At 33.8% G+C, this 18389-nt stretch overlaps 1 protein-coding gene across 4 annotated transcripts in view; it reads left to right on the top strand.

Moving 5' to 3' along the window:
• The window catches only part of LCA5 (lebercilin LCA5), a 146656-nt gene that overhangs the window by 77934 nt on the left and 50333 nt on the right, over positions 1-18389 (top strand). For 3 of the 4 annotated variants that reach the window (XM_047860418.1, XM_047860415.1, XM_047860416.1), the window contains exons 2-3: positions 10348-10688; positions 15381-15910. In XM_047860418.1, the coding sequence (XP_047716374.1) occupies positions 10490-10688; positions 15381-15910 (729 nt within the window). In that variant the 5' untranslated portion in view covers positions 10348-10489. Of the gene's footprint in view, positions 1-252; positions 264-10347; positions 10689-15380; positions 15911-18389 lie in introns of those variants that run through there. The other variant, XM_047860417.1, reaches the window with a different exon arrangement.

The raw sequence follows: 18389 nt of genomic DNA, 5'->3' as shown, positions 1-18389 counted from the left end.
GCATAATACCCTCAAGGTCCACCCGTGTTGTCAGAAATTTCAAGATCTCATTCTTTCTTACGGCTGGGTAATACTTCATTGTGTATATACTACATCCTCTTTATCCATTCGTCAGTGGATGGACACTTGGGTTGTTTCCATATCTTGGCTATTGTAAATAATGCTGCAGTTAATGTAAGGGTGCATATATCTTTTTAAATGAGTGTTTTTGTTTTCTTTTGGTAAATACCCAGTAGTGGAATATCTATTTTTAATAGATAGTGGTATTTCTATTTTTAATTTTTTCAAGACTCTCCATACTGTTTTCCTCAGTGGCTGCACCAGTTTACATTCCTGCCAACAGTGCATGAGAGTTCTCTTTCTGCACATCCTCTCCAGCACTTATAATTTTTCTTTTTGTATATAAGCCATTCTGACTGGTTTGAGGTGATATCTTATTGTGGTTTTGATTTGCATTTCCCTGATGATTAGTGATATTGAGCATCTTTACTTGTGTCCATTGGCCATTTGTATGTCTTTGGAAAAAGTCTATTCAGGTTCTCTACCTATTTTTTAATTGGATTGTTTGGTTTTGGGTATTGAGTTGTATAAGTTCTTTATATATTTTGGATATTAACCCCTTAACAGGTGTACTAGCTTGCCTTTTTGTTTATGGTTTCCTCTTCTGTGCAAAAGTTTTTATTTTGGTGTAGTCCCAGTAGTTTACTTTTGCTTTTTGTTTCCCTTTCCTGAGGAGAAATATCTAAAAAGTGTTGCTACGGTCTATATCAAAGAGATAACTGCCTATGTTTTCTTCTAGGAGTTTTATGGTTTCAGGTCTCACATTTAGGTCTTTATTGTGTTATTTATTTTTGTGTATAGTTTAAGAAAATGGTCTAGTTTCATTCTTTTGCATGTACCTGGTCAGTTTTCCCAATACCATTTATTGAAGAGGCTGTTTTTCCCATTGTATATACCCTCCTTTGTCAAATGAATTTACCACACAAGTGCGGGTTTATTTCTGGGCTCTCTTATATTGTTCCATTGATTTGTGTGTCTGTTTTTGTGCCAGTACTGTCTGGGATTGTGGTTCCTCCAGCTTTTTCCTTCCTTCTCAAAATTGCTTTGGCTGTTCGAGGTCTTTGTAGTTCCAGTCAAATTTTAGGGTTATTCTAGTTTTGTAAAAAAAATACTGTTGGTATTTTGATAGGGATTGCATTGAATCTGTATGTTACTCTGAGTAGTATAGACATTTTAACAACATTAATTCTTCTAACCTATGAGCGTGGTGTATTTTTCCATTTGCTTCTGTCATTGTCAACTTCTTTCATCAGTGTTTTACAGGGTTTTTTTTTTTTTTTTAGGTTATTTATTTATTTTGAGAGAGAGAGCAAGAGAGAGACAGACAGAGCTAATGCCAAGCAGTCTCTGCCCTGACAGCACATAGCCTGACATGGGGCTCAAACTCATGAATTGTGAGATCCTGACCTGAGCTGAGATCAAGAGTCAGATGATTAACTGACTGAGCTACCCACGTGCCCAGTGTTTTATAGTTTTGAGAGTATAGGTCTTTCACTTTCTTGGTTAAATTTATTTTTAGGTATTTTATTCTTTGTGGAACAATTGTAAATGGAACTTGTAAATAAAATTCTGCTACTTTGGTATTAGTGTATAGAAACACAAAAGATTTCTGTATATTATTTTTGTATCCTGCAAATTTATTGAATTAATTTAATAGTGTTTTGGTAGAGTCTTTAGGGTTTTCTATGTATAGTTTTGTATTATCTACAAATAGTGACAGTTTTTTTCCTTTACCAATTTGGACGCCTTTTTAAAATTTTCTTGTCTGATTGACGTAGCTAGGATATCCAGTACTATTTGAGTAGAAGTGTCATGAGTAGACATCCTTGTCATGTTCCTGATCTTGGTGTAAAAGCTCTCAGTTTTTCAGCAAGTATGGTGTTTAGTTGTGGGTTTGACATATATTGCCTTTATTATACTGCAGTATGTTTTCTTTTAACCCACTTCGTTGAAAGCTTTTGTTCAATAGATGGCTTGAACAATTCTGAATTTTGTCAAATGCTTTTTCTGCATCTAATGAGATGACCATATGATTTTTACCCCTCATTTTGTTATGTGGTGTATCATGTTAATTGATTTGCAGATATTGAGCTATCCTTGCATTCCTGGAATAAATCCCACTTGATCATGCTGAATGATTGTTTTAATGTATTGTTGAATGTGGTTTGCTAATATTTTGTTGAAATTTTGCATGTATGTTCATCAGGTATATTGACTCGTAGTTTTCTTTTTCAGTAGTATCTTTGGTTTTGGTATCATGGTAGTGCTGACCTTATAGAATGTATCTGGAAGCTTTCCTTCCTCCTCTGTTTTTGGAATAGTTTGAGGAGAATAGGTATTCTTTCTTTTCTTTTCTTTTCTTTTCTTTTAAGTCTTTATTTAAGTTCCAGTTAGTTAACTACAGTGTAATGTTAGTTTCAGGTGTGCGGTTTAGTGATTCAGCACTTTCATATAACATCCAGTGCTTATCACAAGTGCACTCCTTAGTCCCCATCACCTATTTAACCCATCCCACCACCCATCTCTCCTCTAGTAACCATCAGTCCATTCCTGGTTTGCTTCTCAGTTTTTCCCCTAAGTTTTTTTGTTTTGTTTCTTAAATTCCACATATGAATGAAATCATAAGGTTTATTTGTCTCTCTGACTGACTTATTTCACTTAGCATAATACTCTTTTGCTCCATCTATGCTATTGTAAATGGCAAGATTTCATGCCTTTTTATGGCTGGGTAATATTCCATTGTGTATATATACCGTATCTTCTTTATCCACTTATCAGTCAGTGGATACTTGGATTGTTTCCATGGTTTGGCTATTGTAGATAATGCTGCTATAAACATGAGGATGCATGTATCACTTTAAATTAGTGTTTTTGTATTCTGTGGGTAAATACCTAGTAGTGCAATTGTTGGATCATAGGGTAGTTCTATGTTTAACTTTTTGAGGAACCTCCATACTGTTTCGCAGAGTGGCTGCACCAGTTTGCATTCCACCAACAGTGCAAGAGGGTTCCCCTTTCTCCACATCCTTGCCCACACTCGTTGTTTCTTGTGTTGTTGATTTTAGCCATTCTATCAGGTGTGAGGTGATATCTCACTGTAGTGTTGATTTGTATTTCCCTGATGATCAGTGATAATCAGCATCTTTTCTTGTGTCTGTTGGCCATCTATATGTGTTCTTTGGAAAAATGTTGAGAGTAGGTATTCTTTAAATTTTTGGTAGAATTTACGTGTGAATACATCTGATCCTAGATTTATTTTTGTTGGGAGTTTTTTGATTATCAATTCAATTTTTTTTTTTACTAGTAATCAGTCTGTTTAGATTTTCTATTTCTTCATGATTCAATTTTGAAAGATTGTATATTTATTTAGGAAATTAACCATTTCTTCTAAATTGCCCAATTTGTTGTCATAAATTTTTTTCATAGCATTCTATTCTAATTCTTTGTATTTCATTTGTTACATCGCTTTAATTTCTGATCTTATTTATTTGTGAGTTCTTTTTTTCTTGGTGAGTGTGGCTAAAGGTTTGTCAATTTTGTTTTTCTTTTCAAAGAACCAGCTCTTGGTTTCATTAATCTTTTCTTTTTTTTAGTCTTTATTTCACTCTGATCTTTATTATTTCTTTTCTTTTACAAGCTTTGGGCCTTTCCCTATTGACGCTTCTTTAGGTGCTGGGTTAGATTGCTTATTTGAGATTTTGCTTGTTTCTTGGGGTAAGTACAAATCATTATGAATTTCCCTCTTAGAACTGTTTTCACTGTGTCCCAAAGGATTTTGGACTGCTGTGTTTTCATTGTCATTTGTTCCTATGTATTTTATTTTCTTTTTGATTTCTTTGTTGAGTCATTGGTTGTTTAATAGTTATACTTTGTAAGAAAAATTAGTAGTTGTTTTATTAGTTGCCTTACTTCATCTTCCTTTTTCTTTTAGCCTAGTGTTTAGGGTCTTTTTGTTTTTAATTTGTTACTTTTTGTTTGCTTATGTGGACTTTTTCTGGCAGTACTATTAGCCAGGCAACATCGTTTCCACAAGGTCTAAGTACTAATTATTTATTTATTTTTTTATTTAAAAAAAAAATTTAACGTTTATTTATTATTGAGAGAGAAAGAGCATGAGCATGGGGGGGACAGAGAGAGGGGGAGACACAGAATCTGAAGTAGGTTCCAGGCTCTGAGCTGTCAGCACAGAGCCCGGCGTGGGGCTCGAACTCACAAGCTGCAAGATCATGACCTGAGCTGAAGTTGGACTCTCAATGGCTGAGCCACCCAGGTGCCCCACTAATTTTTTAAAAGTAAATTTTCATAGGTGTCTAAGAGTCTATTCCTTGGGAAGGCTTAAGTCATTGAGTGCTATATTTTCTAAGGAATGTTTGTTTTCATGAAGGATTATAACATATTATAGGATGTCACAAGTATATGTAGGTTAGAAATACCCACCTTATGGGGCACCTCCGTGGCTCAGTTGGTTGAGCATCCGACTTCAGCTCAGGTCATGATCTCATGGTTTGTGAGTTCAAGCCCCATGTCAGGCTCTGTGCTGACAGCTCAGAGTCTGGAGCCTGCTTCAGATTCTGCCTCTCTCTGCCCGTCCCCTGCTCACACTCTGTCAATCTCTCTCTCAAAAATAAATAAACATTAAAAAAATTTTTAAAAATAAAAAAAGAAATACCCACCTTAGTTCAGAATAGATCCTAAATCAGAAACTGGGTAAAGATAAGGTATTCTCTAGTATTTTGGGGGTTGCTCTTGAATTTTGTCACTTTTAAAGTTTCTCATATAATTAACATGCAATATTTTTAAGGAATATATGAAGGATATATATTCATATATATTATATGTACATATCTTTTATATATTCCCTAAAGGAATAAAGGACATTATGACTTTTTCTTAGTTGTCTCTCTTTGATGGAAGAGCCAGACCCGGCTCTAAAAGAACTCACAGTGTATTCTTGCTCAAATTGCTTTCCTCATTGTCTATAATGGCATCTGTACCATCACTAATTTTTGTTGACTGACTTGGTGTATGAATTGCAGTTGTATGGATTTTGGAAAAGTGATTGCTTATATCAAGTTGCCTTAAAAGGGTGGGAATAACTTAGAAATAATTGGCTTAAAATATATTTGTTACATTAACAAATTAAAGATGTAGATTTGTATTTTTCTCCTCTCTTCTTGAAGACCACATTAAAACTATGTTAAAGAAGAACAACAGAATGAACCTATAACTTTGAAGGGATGGTCGGGTACTCTCTGATAAAACATCACAGCACATTTTCTGAAAGAGGAAAAGAATAATGATGGATGAAACATTAAAACAGAGAAAACTATGTCAAAATATTCAAGAGGGAACTATAGCAAAGAAAGTTCAGATATATTTAACAGGATCTTAGAGAATCTTAGCATTTAAAGTCAGAGACCAAGGGTAACTGAAAATGGGAAAAATAGTTGAAATATATAACTATATATATAGTTATAACTATACAACTACATAACTATATATATATATATAGTTATAACTACATATAGTTATAACTATATATATATAACTATAACTATATATAGTTATAACACATAACTAGTTATAACATATAACTATATATATAACTATATAAATATATAACCATATAATAGTTATGCCTCCTTTTCCACTGAATCCCATACAGAGTGACTCAGTATAATATTCCCTGCTCTTCACCACTCCTTTTCTTTCCAATCAAAAAATACAGAAGTCATTTTTTCTGGAAATAAAAATAAAGACAACTCTAAAGGAGAAGTACAGTTGTGATGGTGGACATTTGTATCTGGACATTATCCCTCCTCATCTAGGGGAGCCCCATGGAAAATGACTGATTCTCTGCTGTTCATCCTAAAGCATAGTGTGCCTATCAGGAACCCCTACTCATATGTACTTGTTTTCCATTCATTCTTCTTTTTTCTTCTTATTTATCAGTGGACAACCAATAATTACCTTCAAAAAAATAAAACCAGCAGTATTATAAATGAAAATTCTATGGTAAAGAGAAAAACTTTCACCATGTGAAACAGATAGTTCCTGAATCAGAAGAGATCTTAATTTAAAACAAACAAAATGGAGGCACCTGGTGACTAGGTTGGCTAAGTGCCCGACTTCAGCTCAGGTCATAATCTCACAGTTCGTGAGTTTGAGCCCCACTGGAGCCGGTGTTGGTCTCTGAGCTAATACCTCAGAGCCTGGAGCCTCCTTCAGCTTCTGTGCCCCTCCCCAACTCACACACTGTCTCTCTCAAAAACAAACATTAAAAAAATAAAATAAAAATAAAATGTCTAGTGTTCTCAGAGAAATAAAAATGTATTGCCTCAGTAAAGCAAGAACAGAATAATTATTAAAAAATCATAGTAAGAAATATTTATTGGAAATTAAAGTGTTTATACAAATTAAAAACAAAAAACAGAACAACCCTGGATAGTTAAAAGATAAGTTGAGTAAGTTTCTATTTGAAAATAGAAAAACAGAGAGCAGGTTTGTTATTTAGTCAGTTATTTAGTCAGTTTTAAAAAGAGTAAACAGGAAAGTGGGTTATCAGAAAAGTAACATAACATTTCTAGTGCTTAAAGATACTTGTTTCAATATTAAAAGAAGGAGGGAGATAAAGGGGCAACACAATCAATGAAAAAAATGACCCACACCTAGGCACGTTGTGGAATTGCAGTATAAGAGGAGGGAAAATTCTAAAAGCTCCTAAGGAGGGGGGAAAAAAGATAACCTATAAAGGAATGAGAATCAGATGAGCATAACTAGAGTGTAAACTCCATAATGGCAAGGATTATTGTTGTTGTTTTCTTTATGGTTACATGGTAAAAGTTCAAAAGAAATACATGTTGAATAAAAGAATTGACTGTAACATCTAGCAAGAACCTCTTCAGGGTTTAGAAGACAGTGGAGCAGTGTCTTTAAAGTTCTGAGAGAAAATGACTTAACTTAGAATGCAGAACCTATGAAAAGTATCAAATTGGAGGGCAAAATAAAGACGTTCTCAGGTATATAAGGACTCAGAACATTTACCTCTTAACCTATCTATATACCCTTTCTGTTGAAGTTATTTGAGGATATGGATCAGTAAAATGATCAAAACTAAAGACGGTGACATGAGCTACTAGAAATGGTGGGTCAACTCAGAAGTACTATAAAAGTGATGCCAGAATGACAGTGGTATAACAGATATACAAAGTAATTGTTTAAAGTAGAATAGGAAATAATTGGTCCCAAGGAAAATGTCTTTAAGAGGAAGAATGGAATGGATTCAGCCTGTAGATAGAATGACTAGGAAGCTGGGTAAATATTAGTGATATAGAAAGGTGGTTTTTTCCTTTCAATAGGATAAAAGGACAATTAGGAATTCTAAGGAAAAAAGCTTGCATAACCCAACAAGCCGTTGCATGTTGCAAACATTTAAAATGAGTCACAAGTTAAATCCTCATCTTTTATAGTCTCAAGTTGCTAATTCAAGAAATAGCATAAGCATGAAAGTATAAGCCATTAAAATAGTTATTCCAGGGAGAGGGACTTGAATAATGGGTCAGTGGATGTTTCCTTTTTTTAAAACTTTATGCATATATTTGAGGTTGGATGGGGGAGAGTGGGTGTTGGTGCATAGGAGGTAAATGACAGGTAATGTTTTGTGGGTTCTACCTTTTGCAATGAAAAGTTAGGCACCTCTGATTAAGATGTGATAGGTCATAGGGAGTTGCTTCTGCTATATGCATATAAACAAATAATCCCCATCTATACCATTTAATCAGCTTTTAGTTATATTATTGGAATTAAAACAGTTTTGACAAGGAATATCAATCAATTTACTGAATATCTTGTATGTTTGAATTGTAAATAGTTGATTTTTACCGAGTGCTTATTGTGTCATAGTTATTGAATTATCCCCATTTAACTGTCATAGCAGTTCTCTAAGGAAGTTACTATTATTGTCTTTAAAGATGAGATCATTGAGATTCAATGAGCCAAGCACCAGTATATGCAGCTTTAAAAACTTAAGTTAATTAAAATTCAACAAAATTAAGAAATTAGTTATCCAGTCACATTTACCACATTTCAGGGTGTCCAGTAGCCATATGTGGCCAGCTACCATACTGGACAGCACAGATTATAGAACATTTCCATTCTTGATGAAAGTTTTATTAGACAGCCTTGCCTTACAGAACCCTTCTTCCCCCCCCCCCCATTAAGTGTTTCTTTATCTTTTTCCTTTTTAAAAATATAAAGCATTATGTATGCAAATTTGTAATCTCTCTTTGATGAAGAAAGACTATACATGATTTCTCCATATTCTTGTGCTTAATACATTGTGGAGGTCACTCCAGACTGCAGAAAATACACAGAGGTAGTCCTCATTCCCTTAGTACCTTGATAGTATTGTACTTCACTGTGTGGTTAGATGTAGCTAGTTCCTCATTGATGGTCCTTTGATTGTTTTAGTTCTCTACCACTGTAATACTGCTGCAATGAACAGTAGTAATGCCACCTTGTGCATATGTTTCTTTCATATAGTGCTAGAAGCACTATACTTGTAATAGTAATTTCATCAGTGGTATTTTTTTAAATATTAAAAATGATTATTCCAATTAAAAAAGTAATCTAATTTTATTTTAATAGAAAATAAAAATATATAAAGAGAGAAAAAAATCATCTAAAATCCATGCTGCTCAGACACTGTTTGGGTGTATATATATCCCTTACTTTGCAAATATTTTTCACTTCATCAGGGAAGAGTACTCCTTACTTTTGGGTTTTTGGTTTTTTTTTTATGAATATGTGTAGTTGAGATCATATTGTGTTCACTAGTTTGAATTTTTTCTTTACCATAGTAGTATAAACATTTCCTCTGGTAACACAAACGTTTTATAAGTTTTTCTAACGACAGCATGATATTATGCTGTATTGATTTTTACAATATTCTTAATTATTCTGCTATTGTTAGAGATTTTGTTTGCTTCTTTTTTTTTTTTTTAAATTGTACTGCATATTTGATGGGGGGTGGGAGGGAGGGGAGGGTGGGTGATGCGTATTGAGGAGGGCACCTTTTGGGATGAGCACTGGGTGTTGTATGGAAACCAATTTGACAATAAACTTCATATATTGAAAAAAAATAAAAAAAATTGTACTGCATAAACATTTGTGCATAACTTTTCCCCTAATTTTAGGATTATTTTCTTATTACATAGGAATGGGATTATTGGGCCAAAGGTTAAAAGCATAATTAAAGTTTTAATATATCTTGCCAACTTTTTTTCCCAAATATCCTGTGGATCTTTTTTTTTTAAATGTTTATTTATTTTGAGAGAGAGTGCGAACGAGTGTGAGTAGGGGAGAGGCCGAGAGGGGGAGAGAGAATCCAAAGCGGGCTCCATGCTATCAGTGCAGAGCCCAATGTGGGGCTCAGTCTCATGAACCATGAGATCATGACCTGAACTGAATTCAAGAATCGGGTGCTCAACTGAGTGAGCCACCCAGGTGCCCCACTGTGGATCTTCTCTTGATAGGCATTCCAGCAGCATTAAAAAAATATTTAAGTAATCTCTACACCCCAGCGTGGGGCTCAAACTCATGACCACTGAGGGCCCCCTGGGCACACCCTGCCCTTTTTTCTTTGAGTGCACTGCCGGCTATGGGTCTTAACACGTATTTGCCCATTTAACTTTTGACCTCATATTTTTCTTGTGGGGTCATAGGAGTTATTTATTTATATGTTAAGGATGATAACTATTTTTCTGTCATATTGCAACTTTTTCACCAGGTGTTTAAATTTGGTTAATTTTTTACATACTTTAATTTTACATTTTTATGTAGTTATTTTTGTTTGTTTGTTTCTAGTAGTAGGCTTGCCTTTACCACTCCCTGCCTCCCCAGAAAAGAAAAAAATGGTGAATAATGGTCATTATTCATCTGTCAAAAATCAGCATTTGTGTTTATTATAAATCTTAACATTCAGGGGAGTCAAATTCAGTTAGCATTTATTCAGAAACAATTATATATTAGGTACTTTGTATGTTCTCTGTCCAAGCTACAACATTCTGTCTTTTCTATAGACTATAAATAACAATGTGAAAATAGGGATGAATTGAATTATAGCCTCTTTTAAAAATTATAAGCAGTATTTATTTGCTTTAAGTATCTTTTATTATAATAAACCATAAAACCTATTTCACAAAATATAATGAGTTTCCTTCCCTCTTTCCTTAATTGTAAGAACAAATATGTATCTTCTGGTTGCTAATGGGCTAATCTCTACTACAGATATCTGGAGAAAACAAATTGCAGACATGAATATTATCACCAGGATCTGAAGACTCTAAAGGTTGCTCTTCAGGCTTGTCATGGATTTTTTTGGAGAAAGGAAATCTGAAATTATGTGAATAGAGAACATTTTTCAAAAACCATGGGGGAAAGAGAAAGAAGTCCAGATAATGATCAAGAAAGTAAGACAGACAAACATTATTACTCTTATTCTTCATCTGATTTGGAAACTACTCAACAATCTTCTGGCCGGTCATCGCTAGTCAAGTCCTCTTCACCTAAGAGTAAAAAGGGAAAAAATCCTAAAAGACAGATTTCAGATAGCCAAGTACATCACCAAGGTAAGCATTCTAAAAGAGAGTCTAGAAGACTCATTTTAAGTGTTTAAAGAAAGTTGTATGAATGAAACTCTTCTATTACTATGTATATTGATATGTGCATGGAAATGGGCTGATTTATATATGTGTGTGTGTGTGTGTGTGTGTGTTATATACACATAGTTTTGTATAGTTGTTGCTTATGGTGCTGTGTATTATCCTTTGTTATAATAAAAATCATACTATATACAGAAGAAAGAACTGTACATAAGCCTTCTCATTTTGTTTTATTCTTTCTAAATAAATTCTTGTCTTGGTGTTTCTGAGGTACTATACAGGCAAAAAAAAAAATCACAAAGTAGTACCTTTTTAAGTCTCCACTTTTAAAAAGCAGCAGAAGACATTGCTATAAAATACTTAAGGGGCATTTTTATAGATTGAGTAAAATTACTTCATCTAGGTTACACAGCACTTACTACAAAAGTTCAAATTAATTCTAGAAATGGAATTTGGGACTTGGGACCACCACTCTGTTTTCTATTAAACTGTGTTATAATGCAAACAAGATTAATCATTAGAAATAATTTGTCTTATTAAAATGTTACTAGTCTGGAACTACATATTAATACATATTTGACAAGGCAATATTCTAGAAATCTCTTCTTTGTCTTAATGAATTTCTGGTCAAAAAACCTCTGATGTACTTAGTGACAAAATATGTAAGGACTACCGTAGAAAAATACACTACAGAATTATAAACTAAGGCAATTGAGTTAATTATAGTGTTCATTAATAAATGCAGCACAGCTATAACAGTCCCATTTAGAAAGATTATATAGTTTAGATTGCAAGGCAGGGAGGGGTAAAATTGGGAACTGAAACAGGGGCCAGGTCATGAAACACCTTGAATCATATAATAATATATTGACTGTCTGTTTCTGTGGAGAAATAGTTAGCTATAGAATAGATTTAAGCAGGGGTGTGATTAAATTTGCCTTTATAAATTTTTACTTTGAAAAGTAACATTTGCTTTGAAAAAATCAGCAAAGAATATATGTTAATTTTGAAAGCAACCCTTTCATGGACCCCTGATCTAACTTCCCAGGGATGATACTTAGAACAGTTGAGTGCTTTTTCTTTCTCTTCCTTTCTTTCCTTTTCATTCCTCTTCTTTTATTTCCTTTCTTTTCTTTCTTTCTCCAGTACAGTGCTACAAGTTTTTTGGTCTTTTCCTCAGTGTGAGCCTCTTGTTTTGATTTTGTGGTTGAAAGCATGATCTGATATTAAACTTTTGCTATCTAATTAAGAATAAACAGACTTTAGGGTTGAATCTTAGACAATGCCCATTTACTCCTGAGAAATAATTTACATACTTCGTGAATTACTTGCAGGAATACTTTAATTTTTTACTACTTCCCCAAAGCAATTTAGGAGGCTACCTAATTAAAGAGAAATTCTTAAACCTTACCTTATTTAAGAAGATAATTGAGAAAAATCTATGAAAAACAGTTCCAACATCACCCAGAAAAATCTGTTATTGTCTTTAGTCTGACTTTTACTATTTTCTGCTTTGTATTGCCTTCTGAATTAAAATCTGTGGTAATTTGTCTACCTTAGATCAATCAACAGGACCATACCAGTTACACTTAAGCACTTTAGTGTTTCCTTAAACACTGAGTTAGTGTTAAATAGAATGTGCTATTTAAGTTGCAACTGCCAGTGTATACTAAACTAAGGAAAGAACACATGTAATTAAAACAGCATCTTGAACACTTGAATTTGTGGATTTGAATGTTTGATAGCATATTCTTCCTTTCTCTTTTTAATTATCAGCATATCTAATTATTTTTAAAAATGAAATTGTTCTATCAAAAGTTATATGCATAATGATAAAATTTGATGATAGTTTAGGTTATACATGTTTGTATATTACATGTTATATATGTTTTCTATCTCGTGTGTTACCAATAATATAAATATTGAGTTTTTTTGTAGATATGTAATTCATCTTTACTACATTTTTTTTAACTGCATGTTTTTTAAAGGAGTCATATTTTATTTTTATCACCTGAAGGAAGAAAAAAAGCAATACTTTCTCACCCTCTTTTTCATACTGACTTAGCAAGGGGCAAATGAAGAGTGATATACATGACAGTCAATCATCTTTTCTCTTCTCACTTGAATTAGCACTGTGTTTCATCTTGATAGTTTTAAAAATGAAAATAAGTAAATGGCATTTAGGAAATATTTTTGAATTAGGTTAAGTGTCCTTTTTATGATCAGTTTGTAGTCATATGAATAGAATATGCTGTAAATCAATGTTCCAATTATTAGGATGTGAAAAAGTTGGTTTTGGAAGGCCTTTCTGTTTGACTGAATAGCTGAAGTATATTAGAGGAAAATTCTGTCGATTCTTATATAGGCTTTAACTTTTCAAATAAGTTTCTATTTGTATGAAATCTTGTTTGCTGAGCAATATGATTTTATACATAAAACAGAAATTTGGAAGAATTAATACTCATGTTTATAATCATTTTTATGTATAAAGTTTCTGTCATTCTAAGAGTTGAGTACATATTCCATAATAGTATATGGATACCAAAACTGTTACTAACTCAGTATGTTGGGAAAGAAAGAAAATTGAAATGATGGATGCCCCAATTTAAAATTAGAGCAGTGCTATCCACAGGAAATATAATGCAAGTCACAAATGTAGGCCACACATGCAATTTTATATTGTCTGATAACTATATTAAAAAAGAAAAACAGGTAAAATTAATTTTAATAATATACTTCATTTAAACCAACATATCCAAAATATTATCTTATTTATTTATTTATTTATTTATTTATTTATTTGGAGAAAGAGTGAACATGCATAGGAGAGGGGCACAGGGAGAGGGAGAGAGAGAATCCTAAGCAGGCTGCACGCTGTCAGCCCAGAGCCTGATGCCTAGCCTGATCGTGACCTGAGTCAAATCAAGTCAGACGCTTAACTGACTGAGCCACCCAGGCACCCCCAAAATATTATTGTTTCTAAATGTAGTTAATATAAAACATTATGTTTGGAACATTGTGCTTGCTTTTTTTTTTTTTTTTTTGAACTAAGTGTTTGAAATTCAGTATGTACTTCGCAGTATACCAGATCTCAGTTTGGACTGCCCACGTTTCAAATCTCTCAGTAGCTACATGTGGCTAGTGACTACTACTATATTGGATAGTGTAGTTTCAGAGTTACAAGTAGGCTTTCCCTCATTTATTATCATTACCACTTCCTTTTGTGTATTCACACATTTTTAGAACTGGAATCCCAAATCAGTACACATTCAAAACACAGTCATTAGAATCTTCTGTTTTTTAAATGAAATTTTGTAATGTAAATTGTAAATATTACTTGTTTAAATAATGGAATTAAGGTATCCATGACTAGAGAGATGGGTAGGGAAAGGTTAAATTTTCTAGTTTTTCTTTTCTTTTTTTTTTTTTTTTTTCATCTGGAATGCATTTCCTTCTTAAAAACTGCAGTCACCTTGGAGATTAAAGTTCATTATTCTCAACTGTGGCAGGCTTCCAGATGCCTCTTTTAAAGGACAGGGGCTCTGTACACTGGGGCCTAAGTTTAATGAACTTTTAGTATAAATAATGACATTCCAAATTTTTGCGAAACGTTATTTAATATGTATAGTTTAAGGATTTCATATGCATATATTTTTTAGGGTGTAGTTTTTTTGTTTTTGTCTTGTTCTCAAATTGCATCAAATGTTTTTGATTGAACCTTACACAAAAGAAAGCCCCTGAGCAAGCATTTAAAATCATGTCTGTACTGCTAAAAGTGCTTTTCATTTTTAATCGCTGATAAATGGGATTAGGTTCTTATTGTGCCAGAGAATATTTGTGGAGAACTTCCTATTTTATATGAATTCTTTGTTTAGTTCTCACAACAACCTAGTTATATAGGTGCTGTTACCCTAATTCTATGGGTGGGGAAAATAGACCTGGAAAGATTTAGCCGAATTGCCTAGGAAGTTCTTAAGTGGTAAATCAGAGTCCCAAACCCAAGTCTTCTTGTTGTATAATATGTTATAATCTTCTTTCCCCAAATATAGAAAAAGTTCTGGTTAATTTAGAGAAAACGTACATTTCATCATTCTGAATTATAATCCCAAATATCTTGGCATAAATTACTTGAATATCACAATGTTTTGTCCAGTGTTTATTAAACACCATGCTAATGGTGATGATGACCATGTTTGAATTCTCGCTTGCCATCTTATCTATAAAGTTGAAAATGGTAAAGCCTGATACTGGCATTAAAAAAAAATTTTTTTTTTCAATGTTTATTTTTGAGAGAGACAGAGTGCGAATGGGGGAGGGGCAGAGAGAGGGAGATACCGCTGATACTGCCATATTTTAAAGCAGTGTAAAATAATTCCCTGTAAACTATTGAGATATCATTTTGATAAGTCAGAATATTCTTGACCTTTCTTAAAAGACTCTGAATGTTTCTTAATAAAAACATTAGTATATAAATATCTGTATATTTATATACATTAACATTATATTAAGACCTCTAAAACCTGATACTTAAATTTTGTAAGGTCATTTTTTAAGGAACAATATAATTAAAGAATGTTATGGATACACTTGTGTTAGAATGAATAAGTAATATTACATTGGTAGGGCTCTCACTTTACATTGTTACTGTTTCCTTTTTAGCCGCTAGGAAGCCAAGCCCTAAGGATCCACCAAACAGAAAGGGAGTCCGAGTGGGATTTCGCTCCCAGAGCCTCAATAGGGAGCCACTTCGGAAAGATACTGATCTTGTTACAAAACGGGTTCTTTCTGCAAGACTGCTAAAAATCAATGAATTGCAGAATGAAGTAACTGAACTCCAGGTCAAGTTAGCTGAGCTGCTAAAAGAAAATAAGGCTTTGAAAAGGCTTCAATACAGACAGGAGAAAGCCCTGAATAAGTTTGAAGATACAGAAAATGAAATCTCACAACTTATTGCTCATCATAACAATGAGATTACAGCACTCAAAGAACGCTTAAGAAAATCTCAAGAGAAAGAACGGGCAACTGAGAAAAGGGTGAAAGATACTGAAGGAGAACTATATAGGACAAAATTTTCCTTGCAGAAACTGAAAAAGATCTCTGAAGCTAGACACCTACCTGAACGAGATGATTTGGCAAAGAAACTGGTTTCCGCAGAGTTAAAATTAGATGACACCGAGAGAAGAATTAAGGTAAAACTTATACAGCTTTAATTGTGCTGTTTTAATATCGTTTTTCATTGGGTATTTAAGAGCATACTCTGTTAAGACTGCTTATTGAAGTTCAGATTTGCTTAGAAATGAAAACTATTTCTTTAATATTTTAAAAATTATCTTTCTGAGGAAGATTAGGAAAAAATTAAGATTGTATATTTAAGAGCAAGATACAAAAAATTTATACATTAATGGGAAGGTTAATGAATGAATGAGTGTTTAATTCTACAAATCTTAGTCATTTTGGGTAAGTACATCATTTGATTACTGGAGTGTTTCTCTAAAATTGAAAACAGTACACCAATAGCTGTAGTGTATAAAACTGACATTTGGGGCCATTGTGTAAGAAATGCCACAAGAAAAATACTTTGTTTTTATTTCTTTGAACATTTGTAAAAGACATTTTTGGCAGCAGAGCATATCCTTATTCCCCCAAATAGAAACTAACATGAGAGGTGGGTAGAAGAATGTTGAGTTACTAGCCTGAGAATACAGTAGAACGTTTATTTTTTTATTTTCATTTTTATATTTTTAGAGGGAGAGGGAGAGGGCGTGTGAGTGGGCAAGGGGCGGAGGGAGAGGGAGCATGAGTGGGAGAAGGGAAAAAGGGGAGAGGGAGAGAGAACCTGAAGCAGGCTCCATGCCCAGTTCTGAGTACATGCAGGGCTGGCTCGATCTTAAGACATGCAGTCATAACTTGACCTGAAATCAAGAGTTGGATGCTTAACTGACCGAGCCACCCGGGCACCCAGAAAGGTATTTTTCTTGGGGCACCTGGGTAGCTCAATCGTGCCAAACTCTTGATTTTGGTTCAGGTCATGATCTCACAGTTTGTGGGATTGAGCCCACATTGAGCTCTGCACTGACAGAGTGGAGCCTGCTTGGGATTCTCTCTCTCCCTCCCTTTGCCCCTCCCCTGTGTGTATGCATGCATGCCTGCTTGCTCTCTCTTTAAATAAATAAACTTTTAAAAAAAAGGTATTTTTCTTATAACAAGTTGGAAAAAGAGTACTATCCCATGATTGTTATACAGAGAATTTATATTAGATGCTAACTCATATGTATGTATATCATGTGCACATGATAAAATTACATAGAAGTAAATGCATATACAATATACACATGAATGTGAGTGTGTGTGTGTGTGTGTGTGTGTGTGTGTGTGTATGTGTATGTGTGTATGTGTGTGTCAAACAGAAGCCCTGAGTCAGGGCTTATTAAAACTGATGAGTAGTTTGGAAAGCCAAGGTAGGGGAAAAGTATGGGAATAATGCCTGCTGTGACAGCTCTCTGAGGAAGGGCAAATCAGAACTACAAGTAAATTAGCTTCTGCCATGTATTAATTGGGTGTTTTTAATACAGGGTATGTTATTGTACTTCTTTGTATAGTATACCATGTTCAATATACCAATGCTAAGCCCAGGAGCAGTGGCTTACTAATAGAGTGTACATAAGTGGTTAGAAAAAGTATCTAACTTAACTCTATAAAATTAGCAATTATTATCTTCTGCTTGAGTGCACAGAAGATACCATATTGTGTAGGTTTCACCAGTGATCAACCCAAACTGCAGAGCAAACATATGGAAACATTTTTTTTTTTTTTTTTAAGGGGCCGCTTACCTTGCGGTGGCTTGGAGGTAGGGGCTGAAAGCAATTACTGTCACAAAAAACAACAAACATTTTAATTATTTTTAAAGGGGAGTATAAAATGTGCCAAATCATAGGGTTTGAAATTGGGAACCAAGAGCACAGAATGCTAATAATGATAAAAAAAACAAAAACCACCTCTGTGTATGTTTGTATAAAACTAGAGAGAACATGGTATTGCATTGTACACACATATACATACACACACATATGCTGTGGTTCTCTCTTACAACCAGTTATGAAGGAGGCTTATAGGGTGTTGGGGGAAAGAGGAGAAAGAAGGAAGAGAGGAAAAATAAATCTGTGGATTCTGAGTAGTAGATGGAGGTTAATTATGTGGCTGCCCACTTGGGAGCATGAAAATCAGTCATCTGTAATGATATCTTTGAAATACTTGTTAACTCTATAGGGTCCTCAATTTTTTTTTCTTACTGGATTTAAAAAAGTGCTTTTAACTTTTTATTTTGAGATAATTATAGATTGATATGCAGTTGTATGTATGTATACATACATATGTATGTATGTATGTAGAGATCCTATATACCCTTCATCCAATTTCCCCAGCAGTAACATACTGCATAACTACAATATTGCAGCCAGGAAATTGGTTTTGATAGTAATACAATTCATCAACCTTACTCAGGTTTCATTAGTTTTGCATGAATTCATTTGTGTTTGTGTGTGTGTATATGTTTAGTTCTCTGCAGTTTTATCACTGTGTAGATTTATGTGACCACCACCAGAATCAAGATGCAGAACAGTTCTATCACAAGGATCCTGCGCTACCAACTTTTATAGGCACAGCTACCTT

This window comes from Prionailurus viverrinus, chromosome B2 (genome assembly GCF_022837055.1).
Source record: "Prionailurus viverrinus isolate Anna chromosome B2, UM_Priviv_1.0, whole genome shotgun sequence".
Lineage (NCBI taxonomy): Eukaryota > Metazoa > Chordata > Mammalia > Carnivora > Felidae > Prionailurus > Prionailurus viverrinus.
This window is presented reverse-complemented; position numbering and strand designations above follow the sequence as displayed.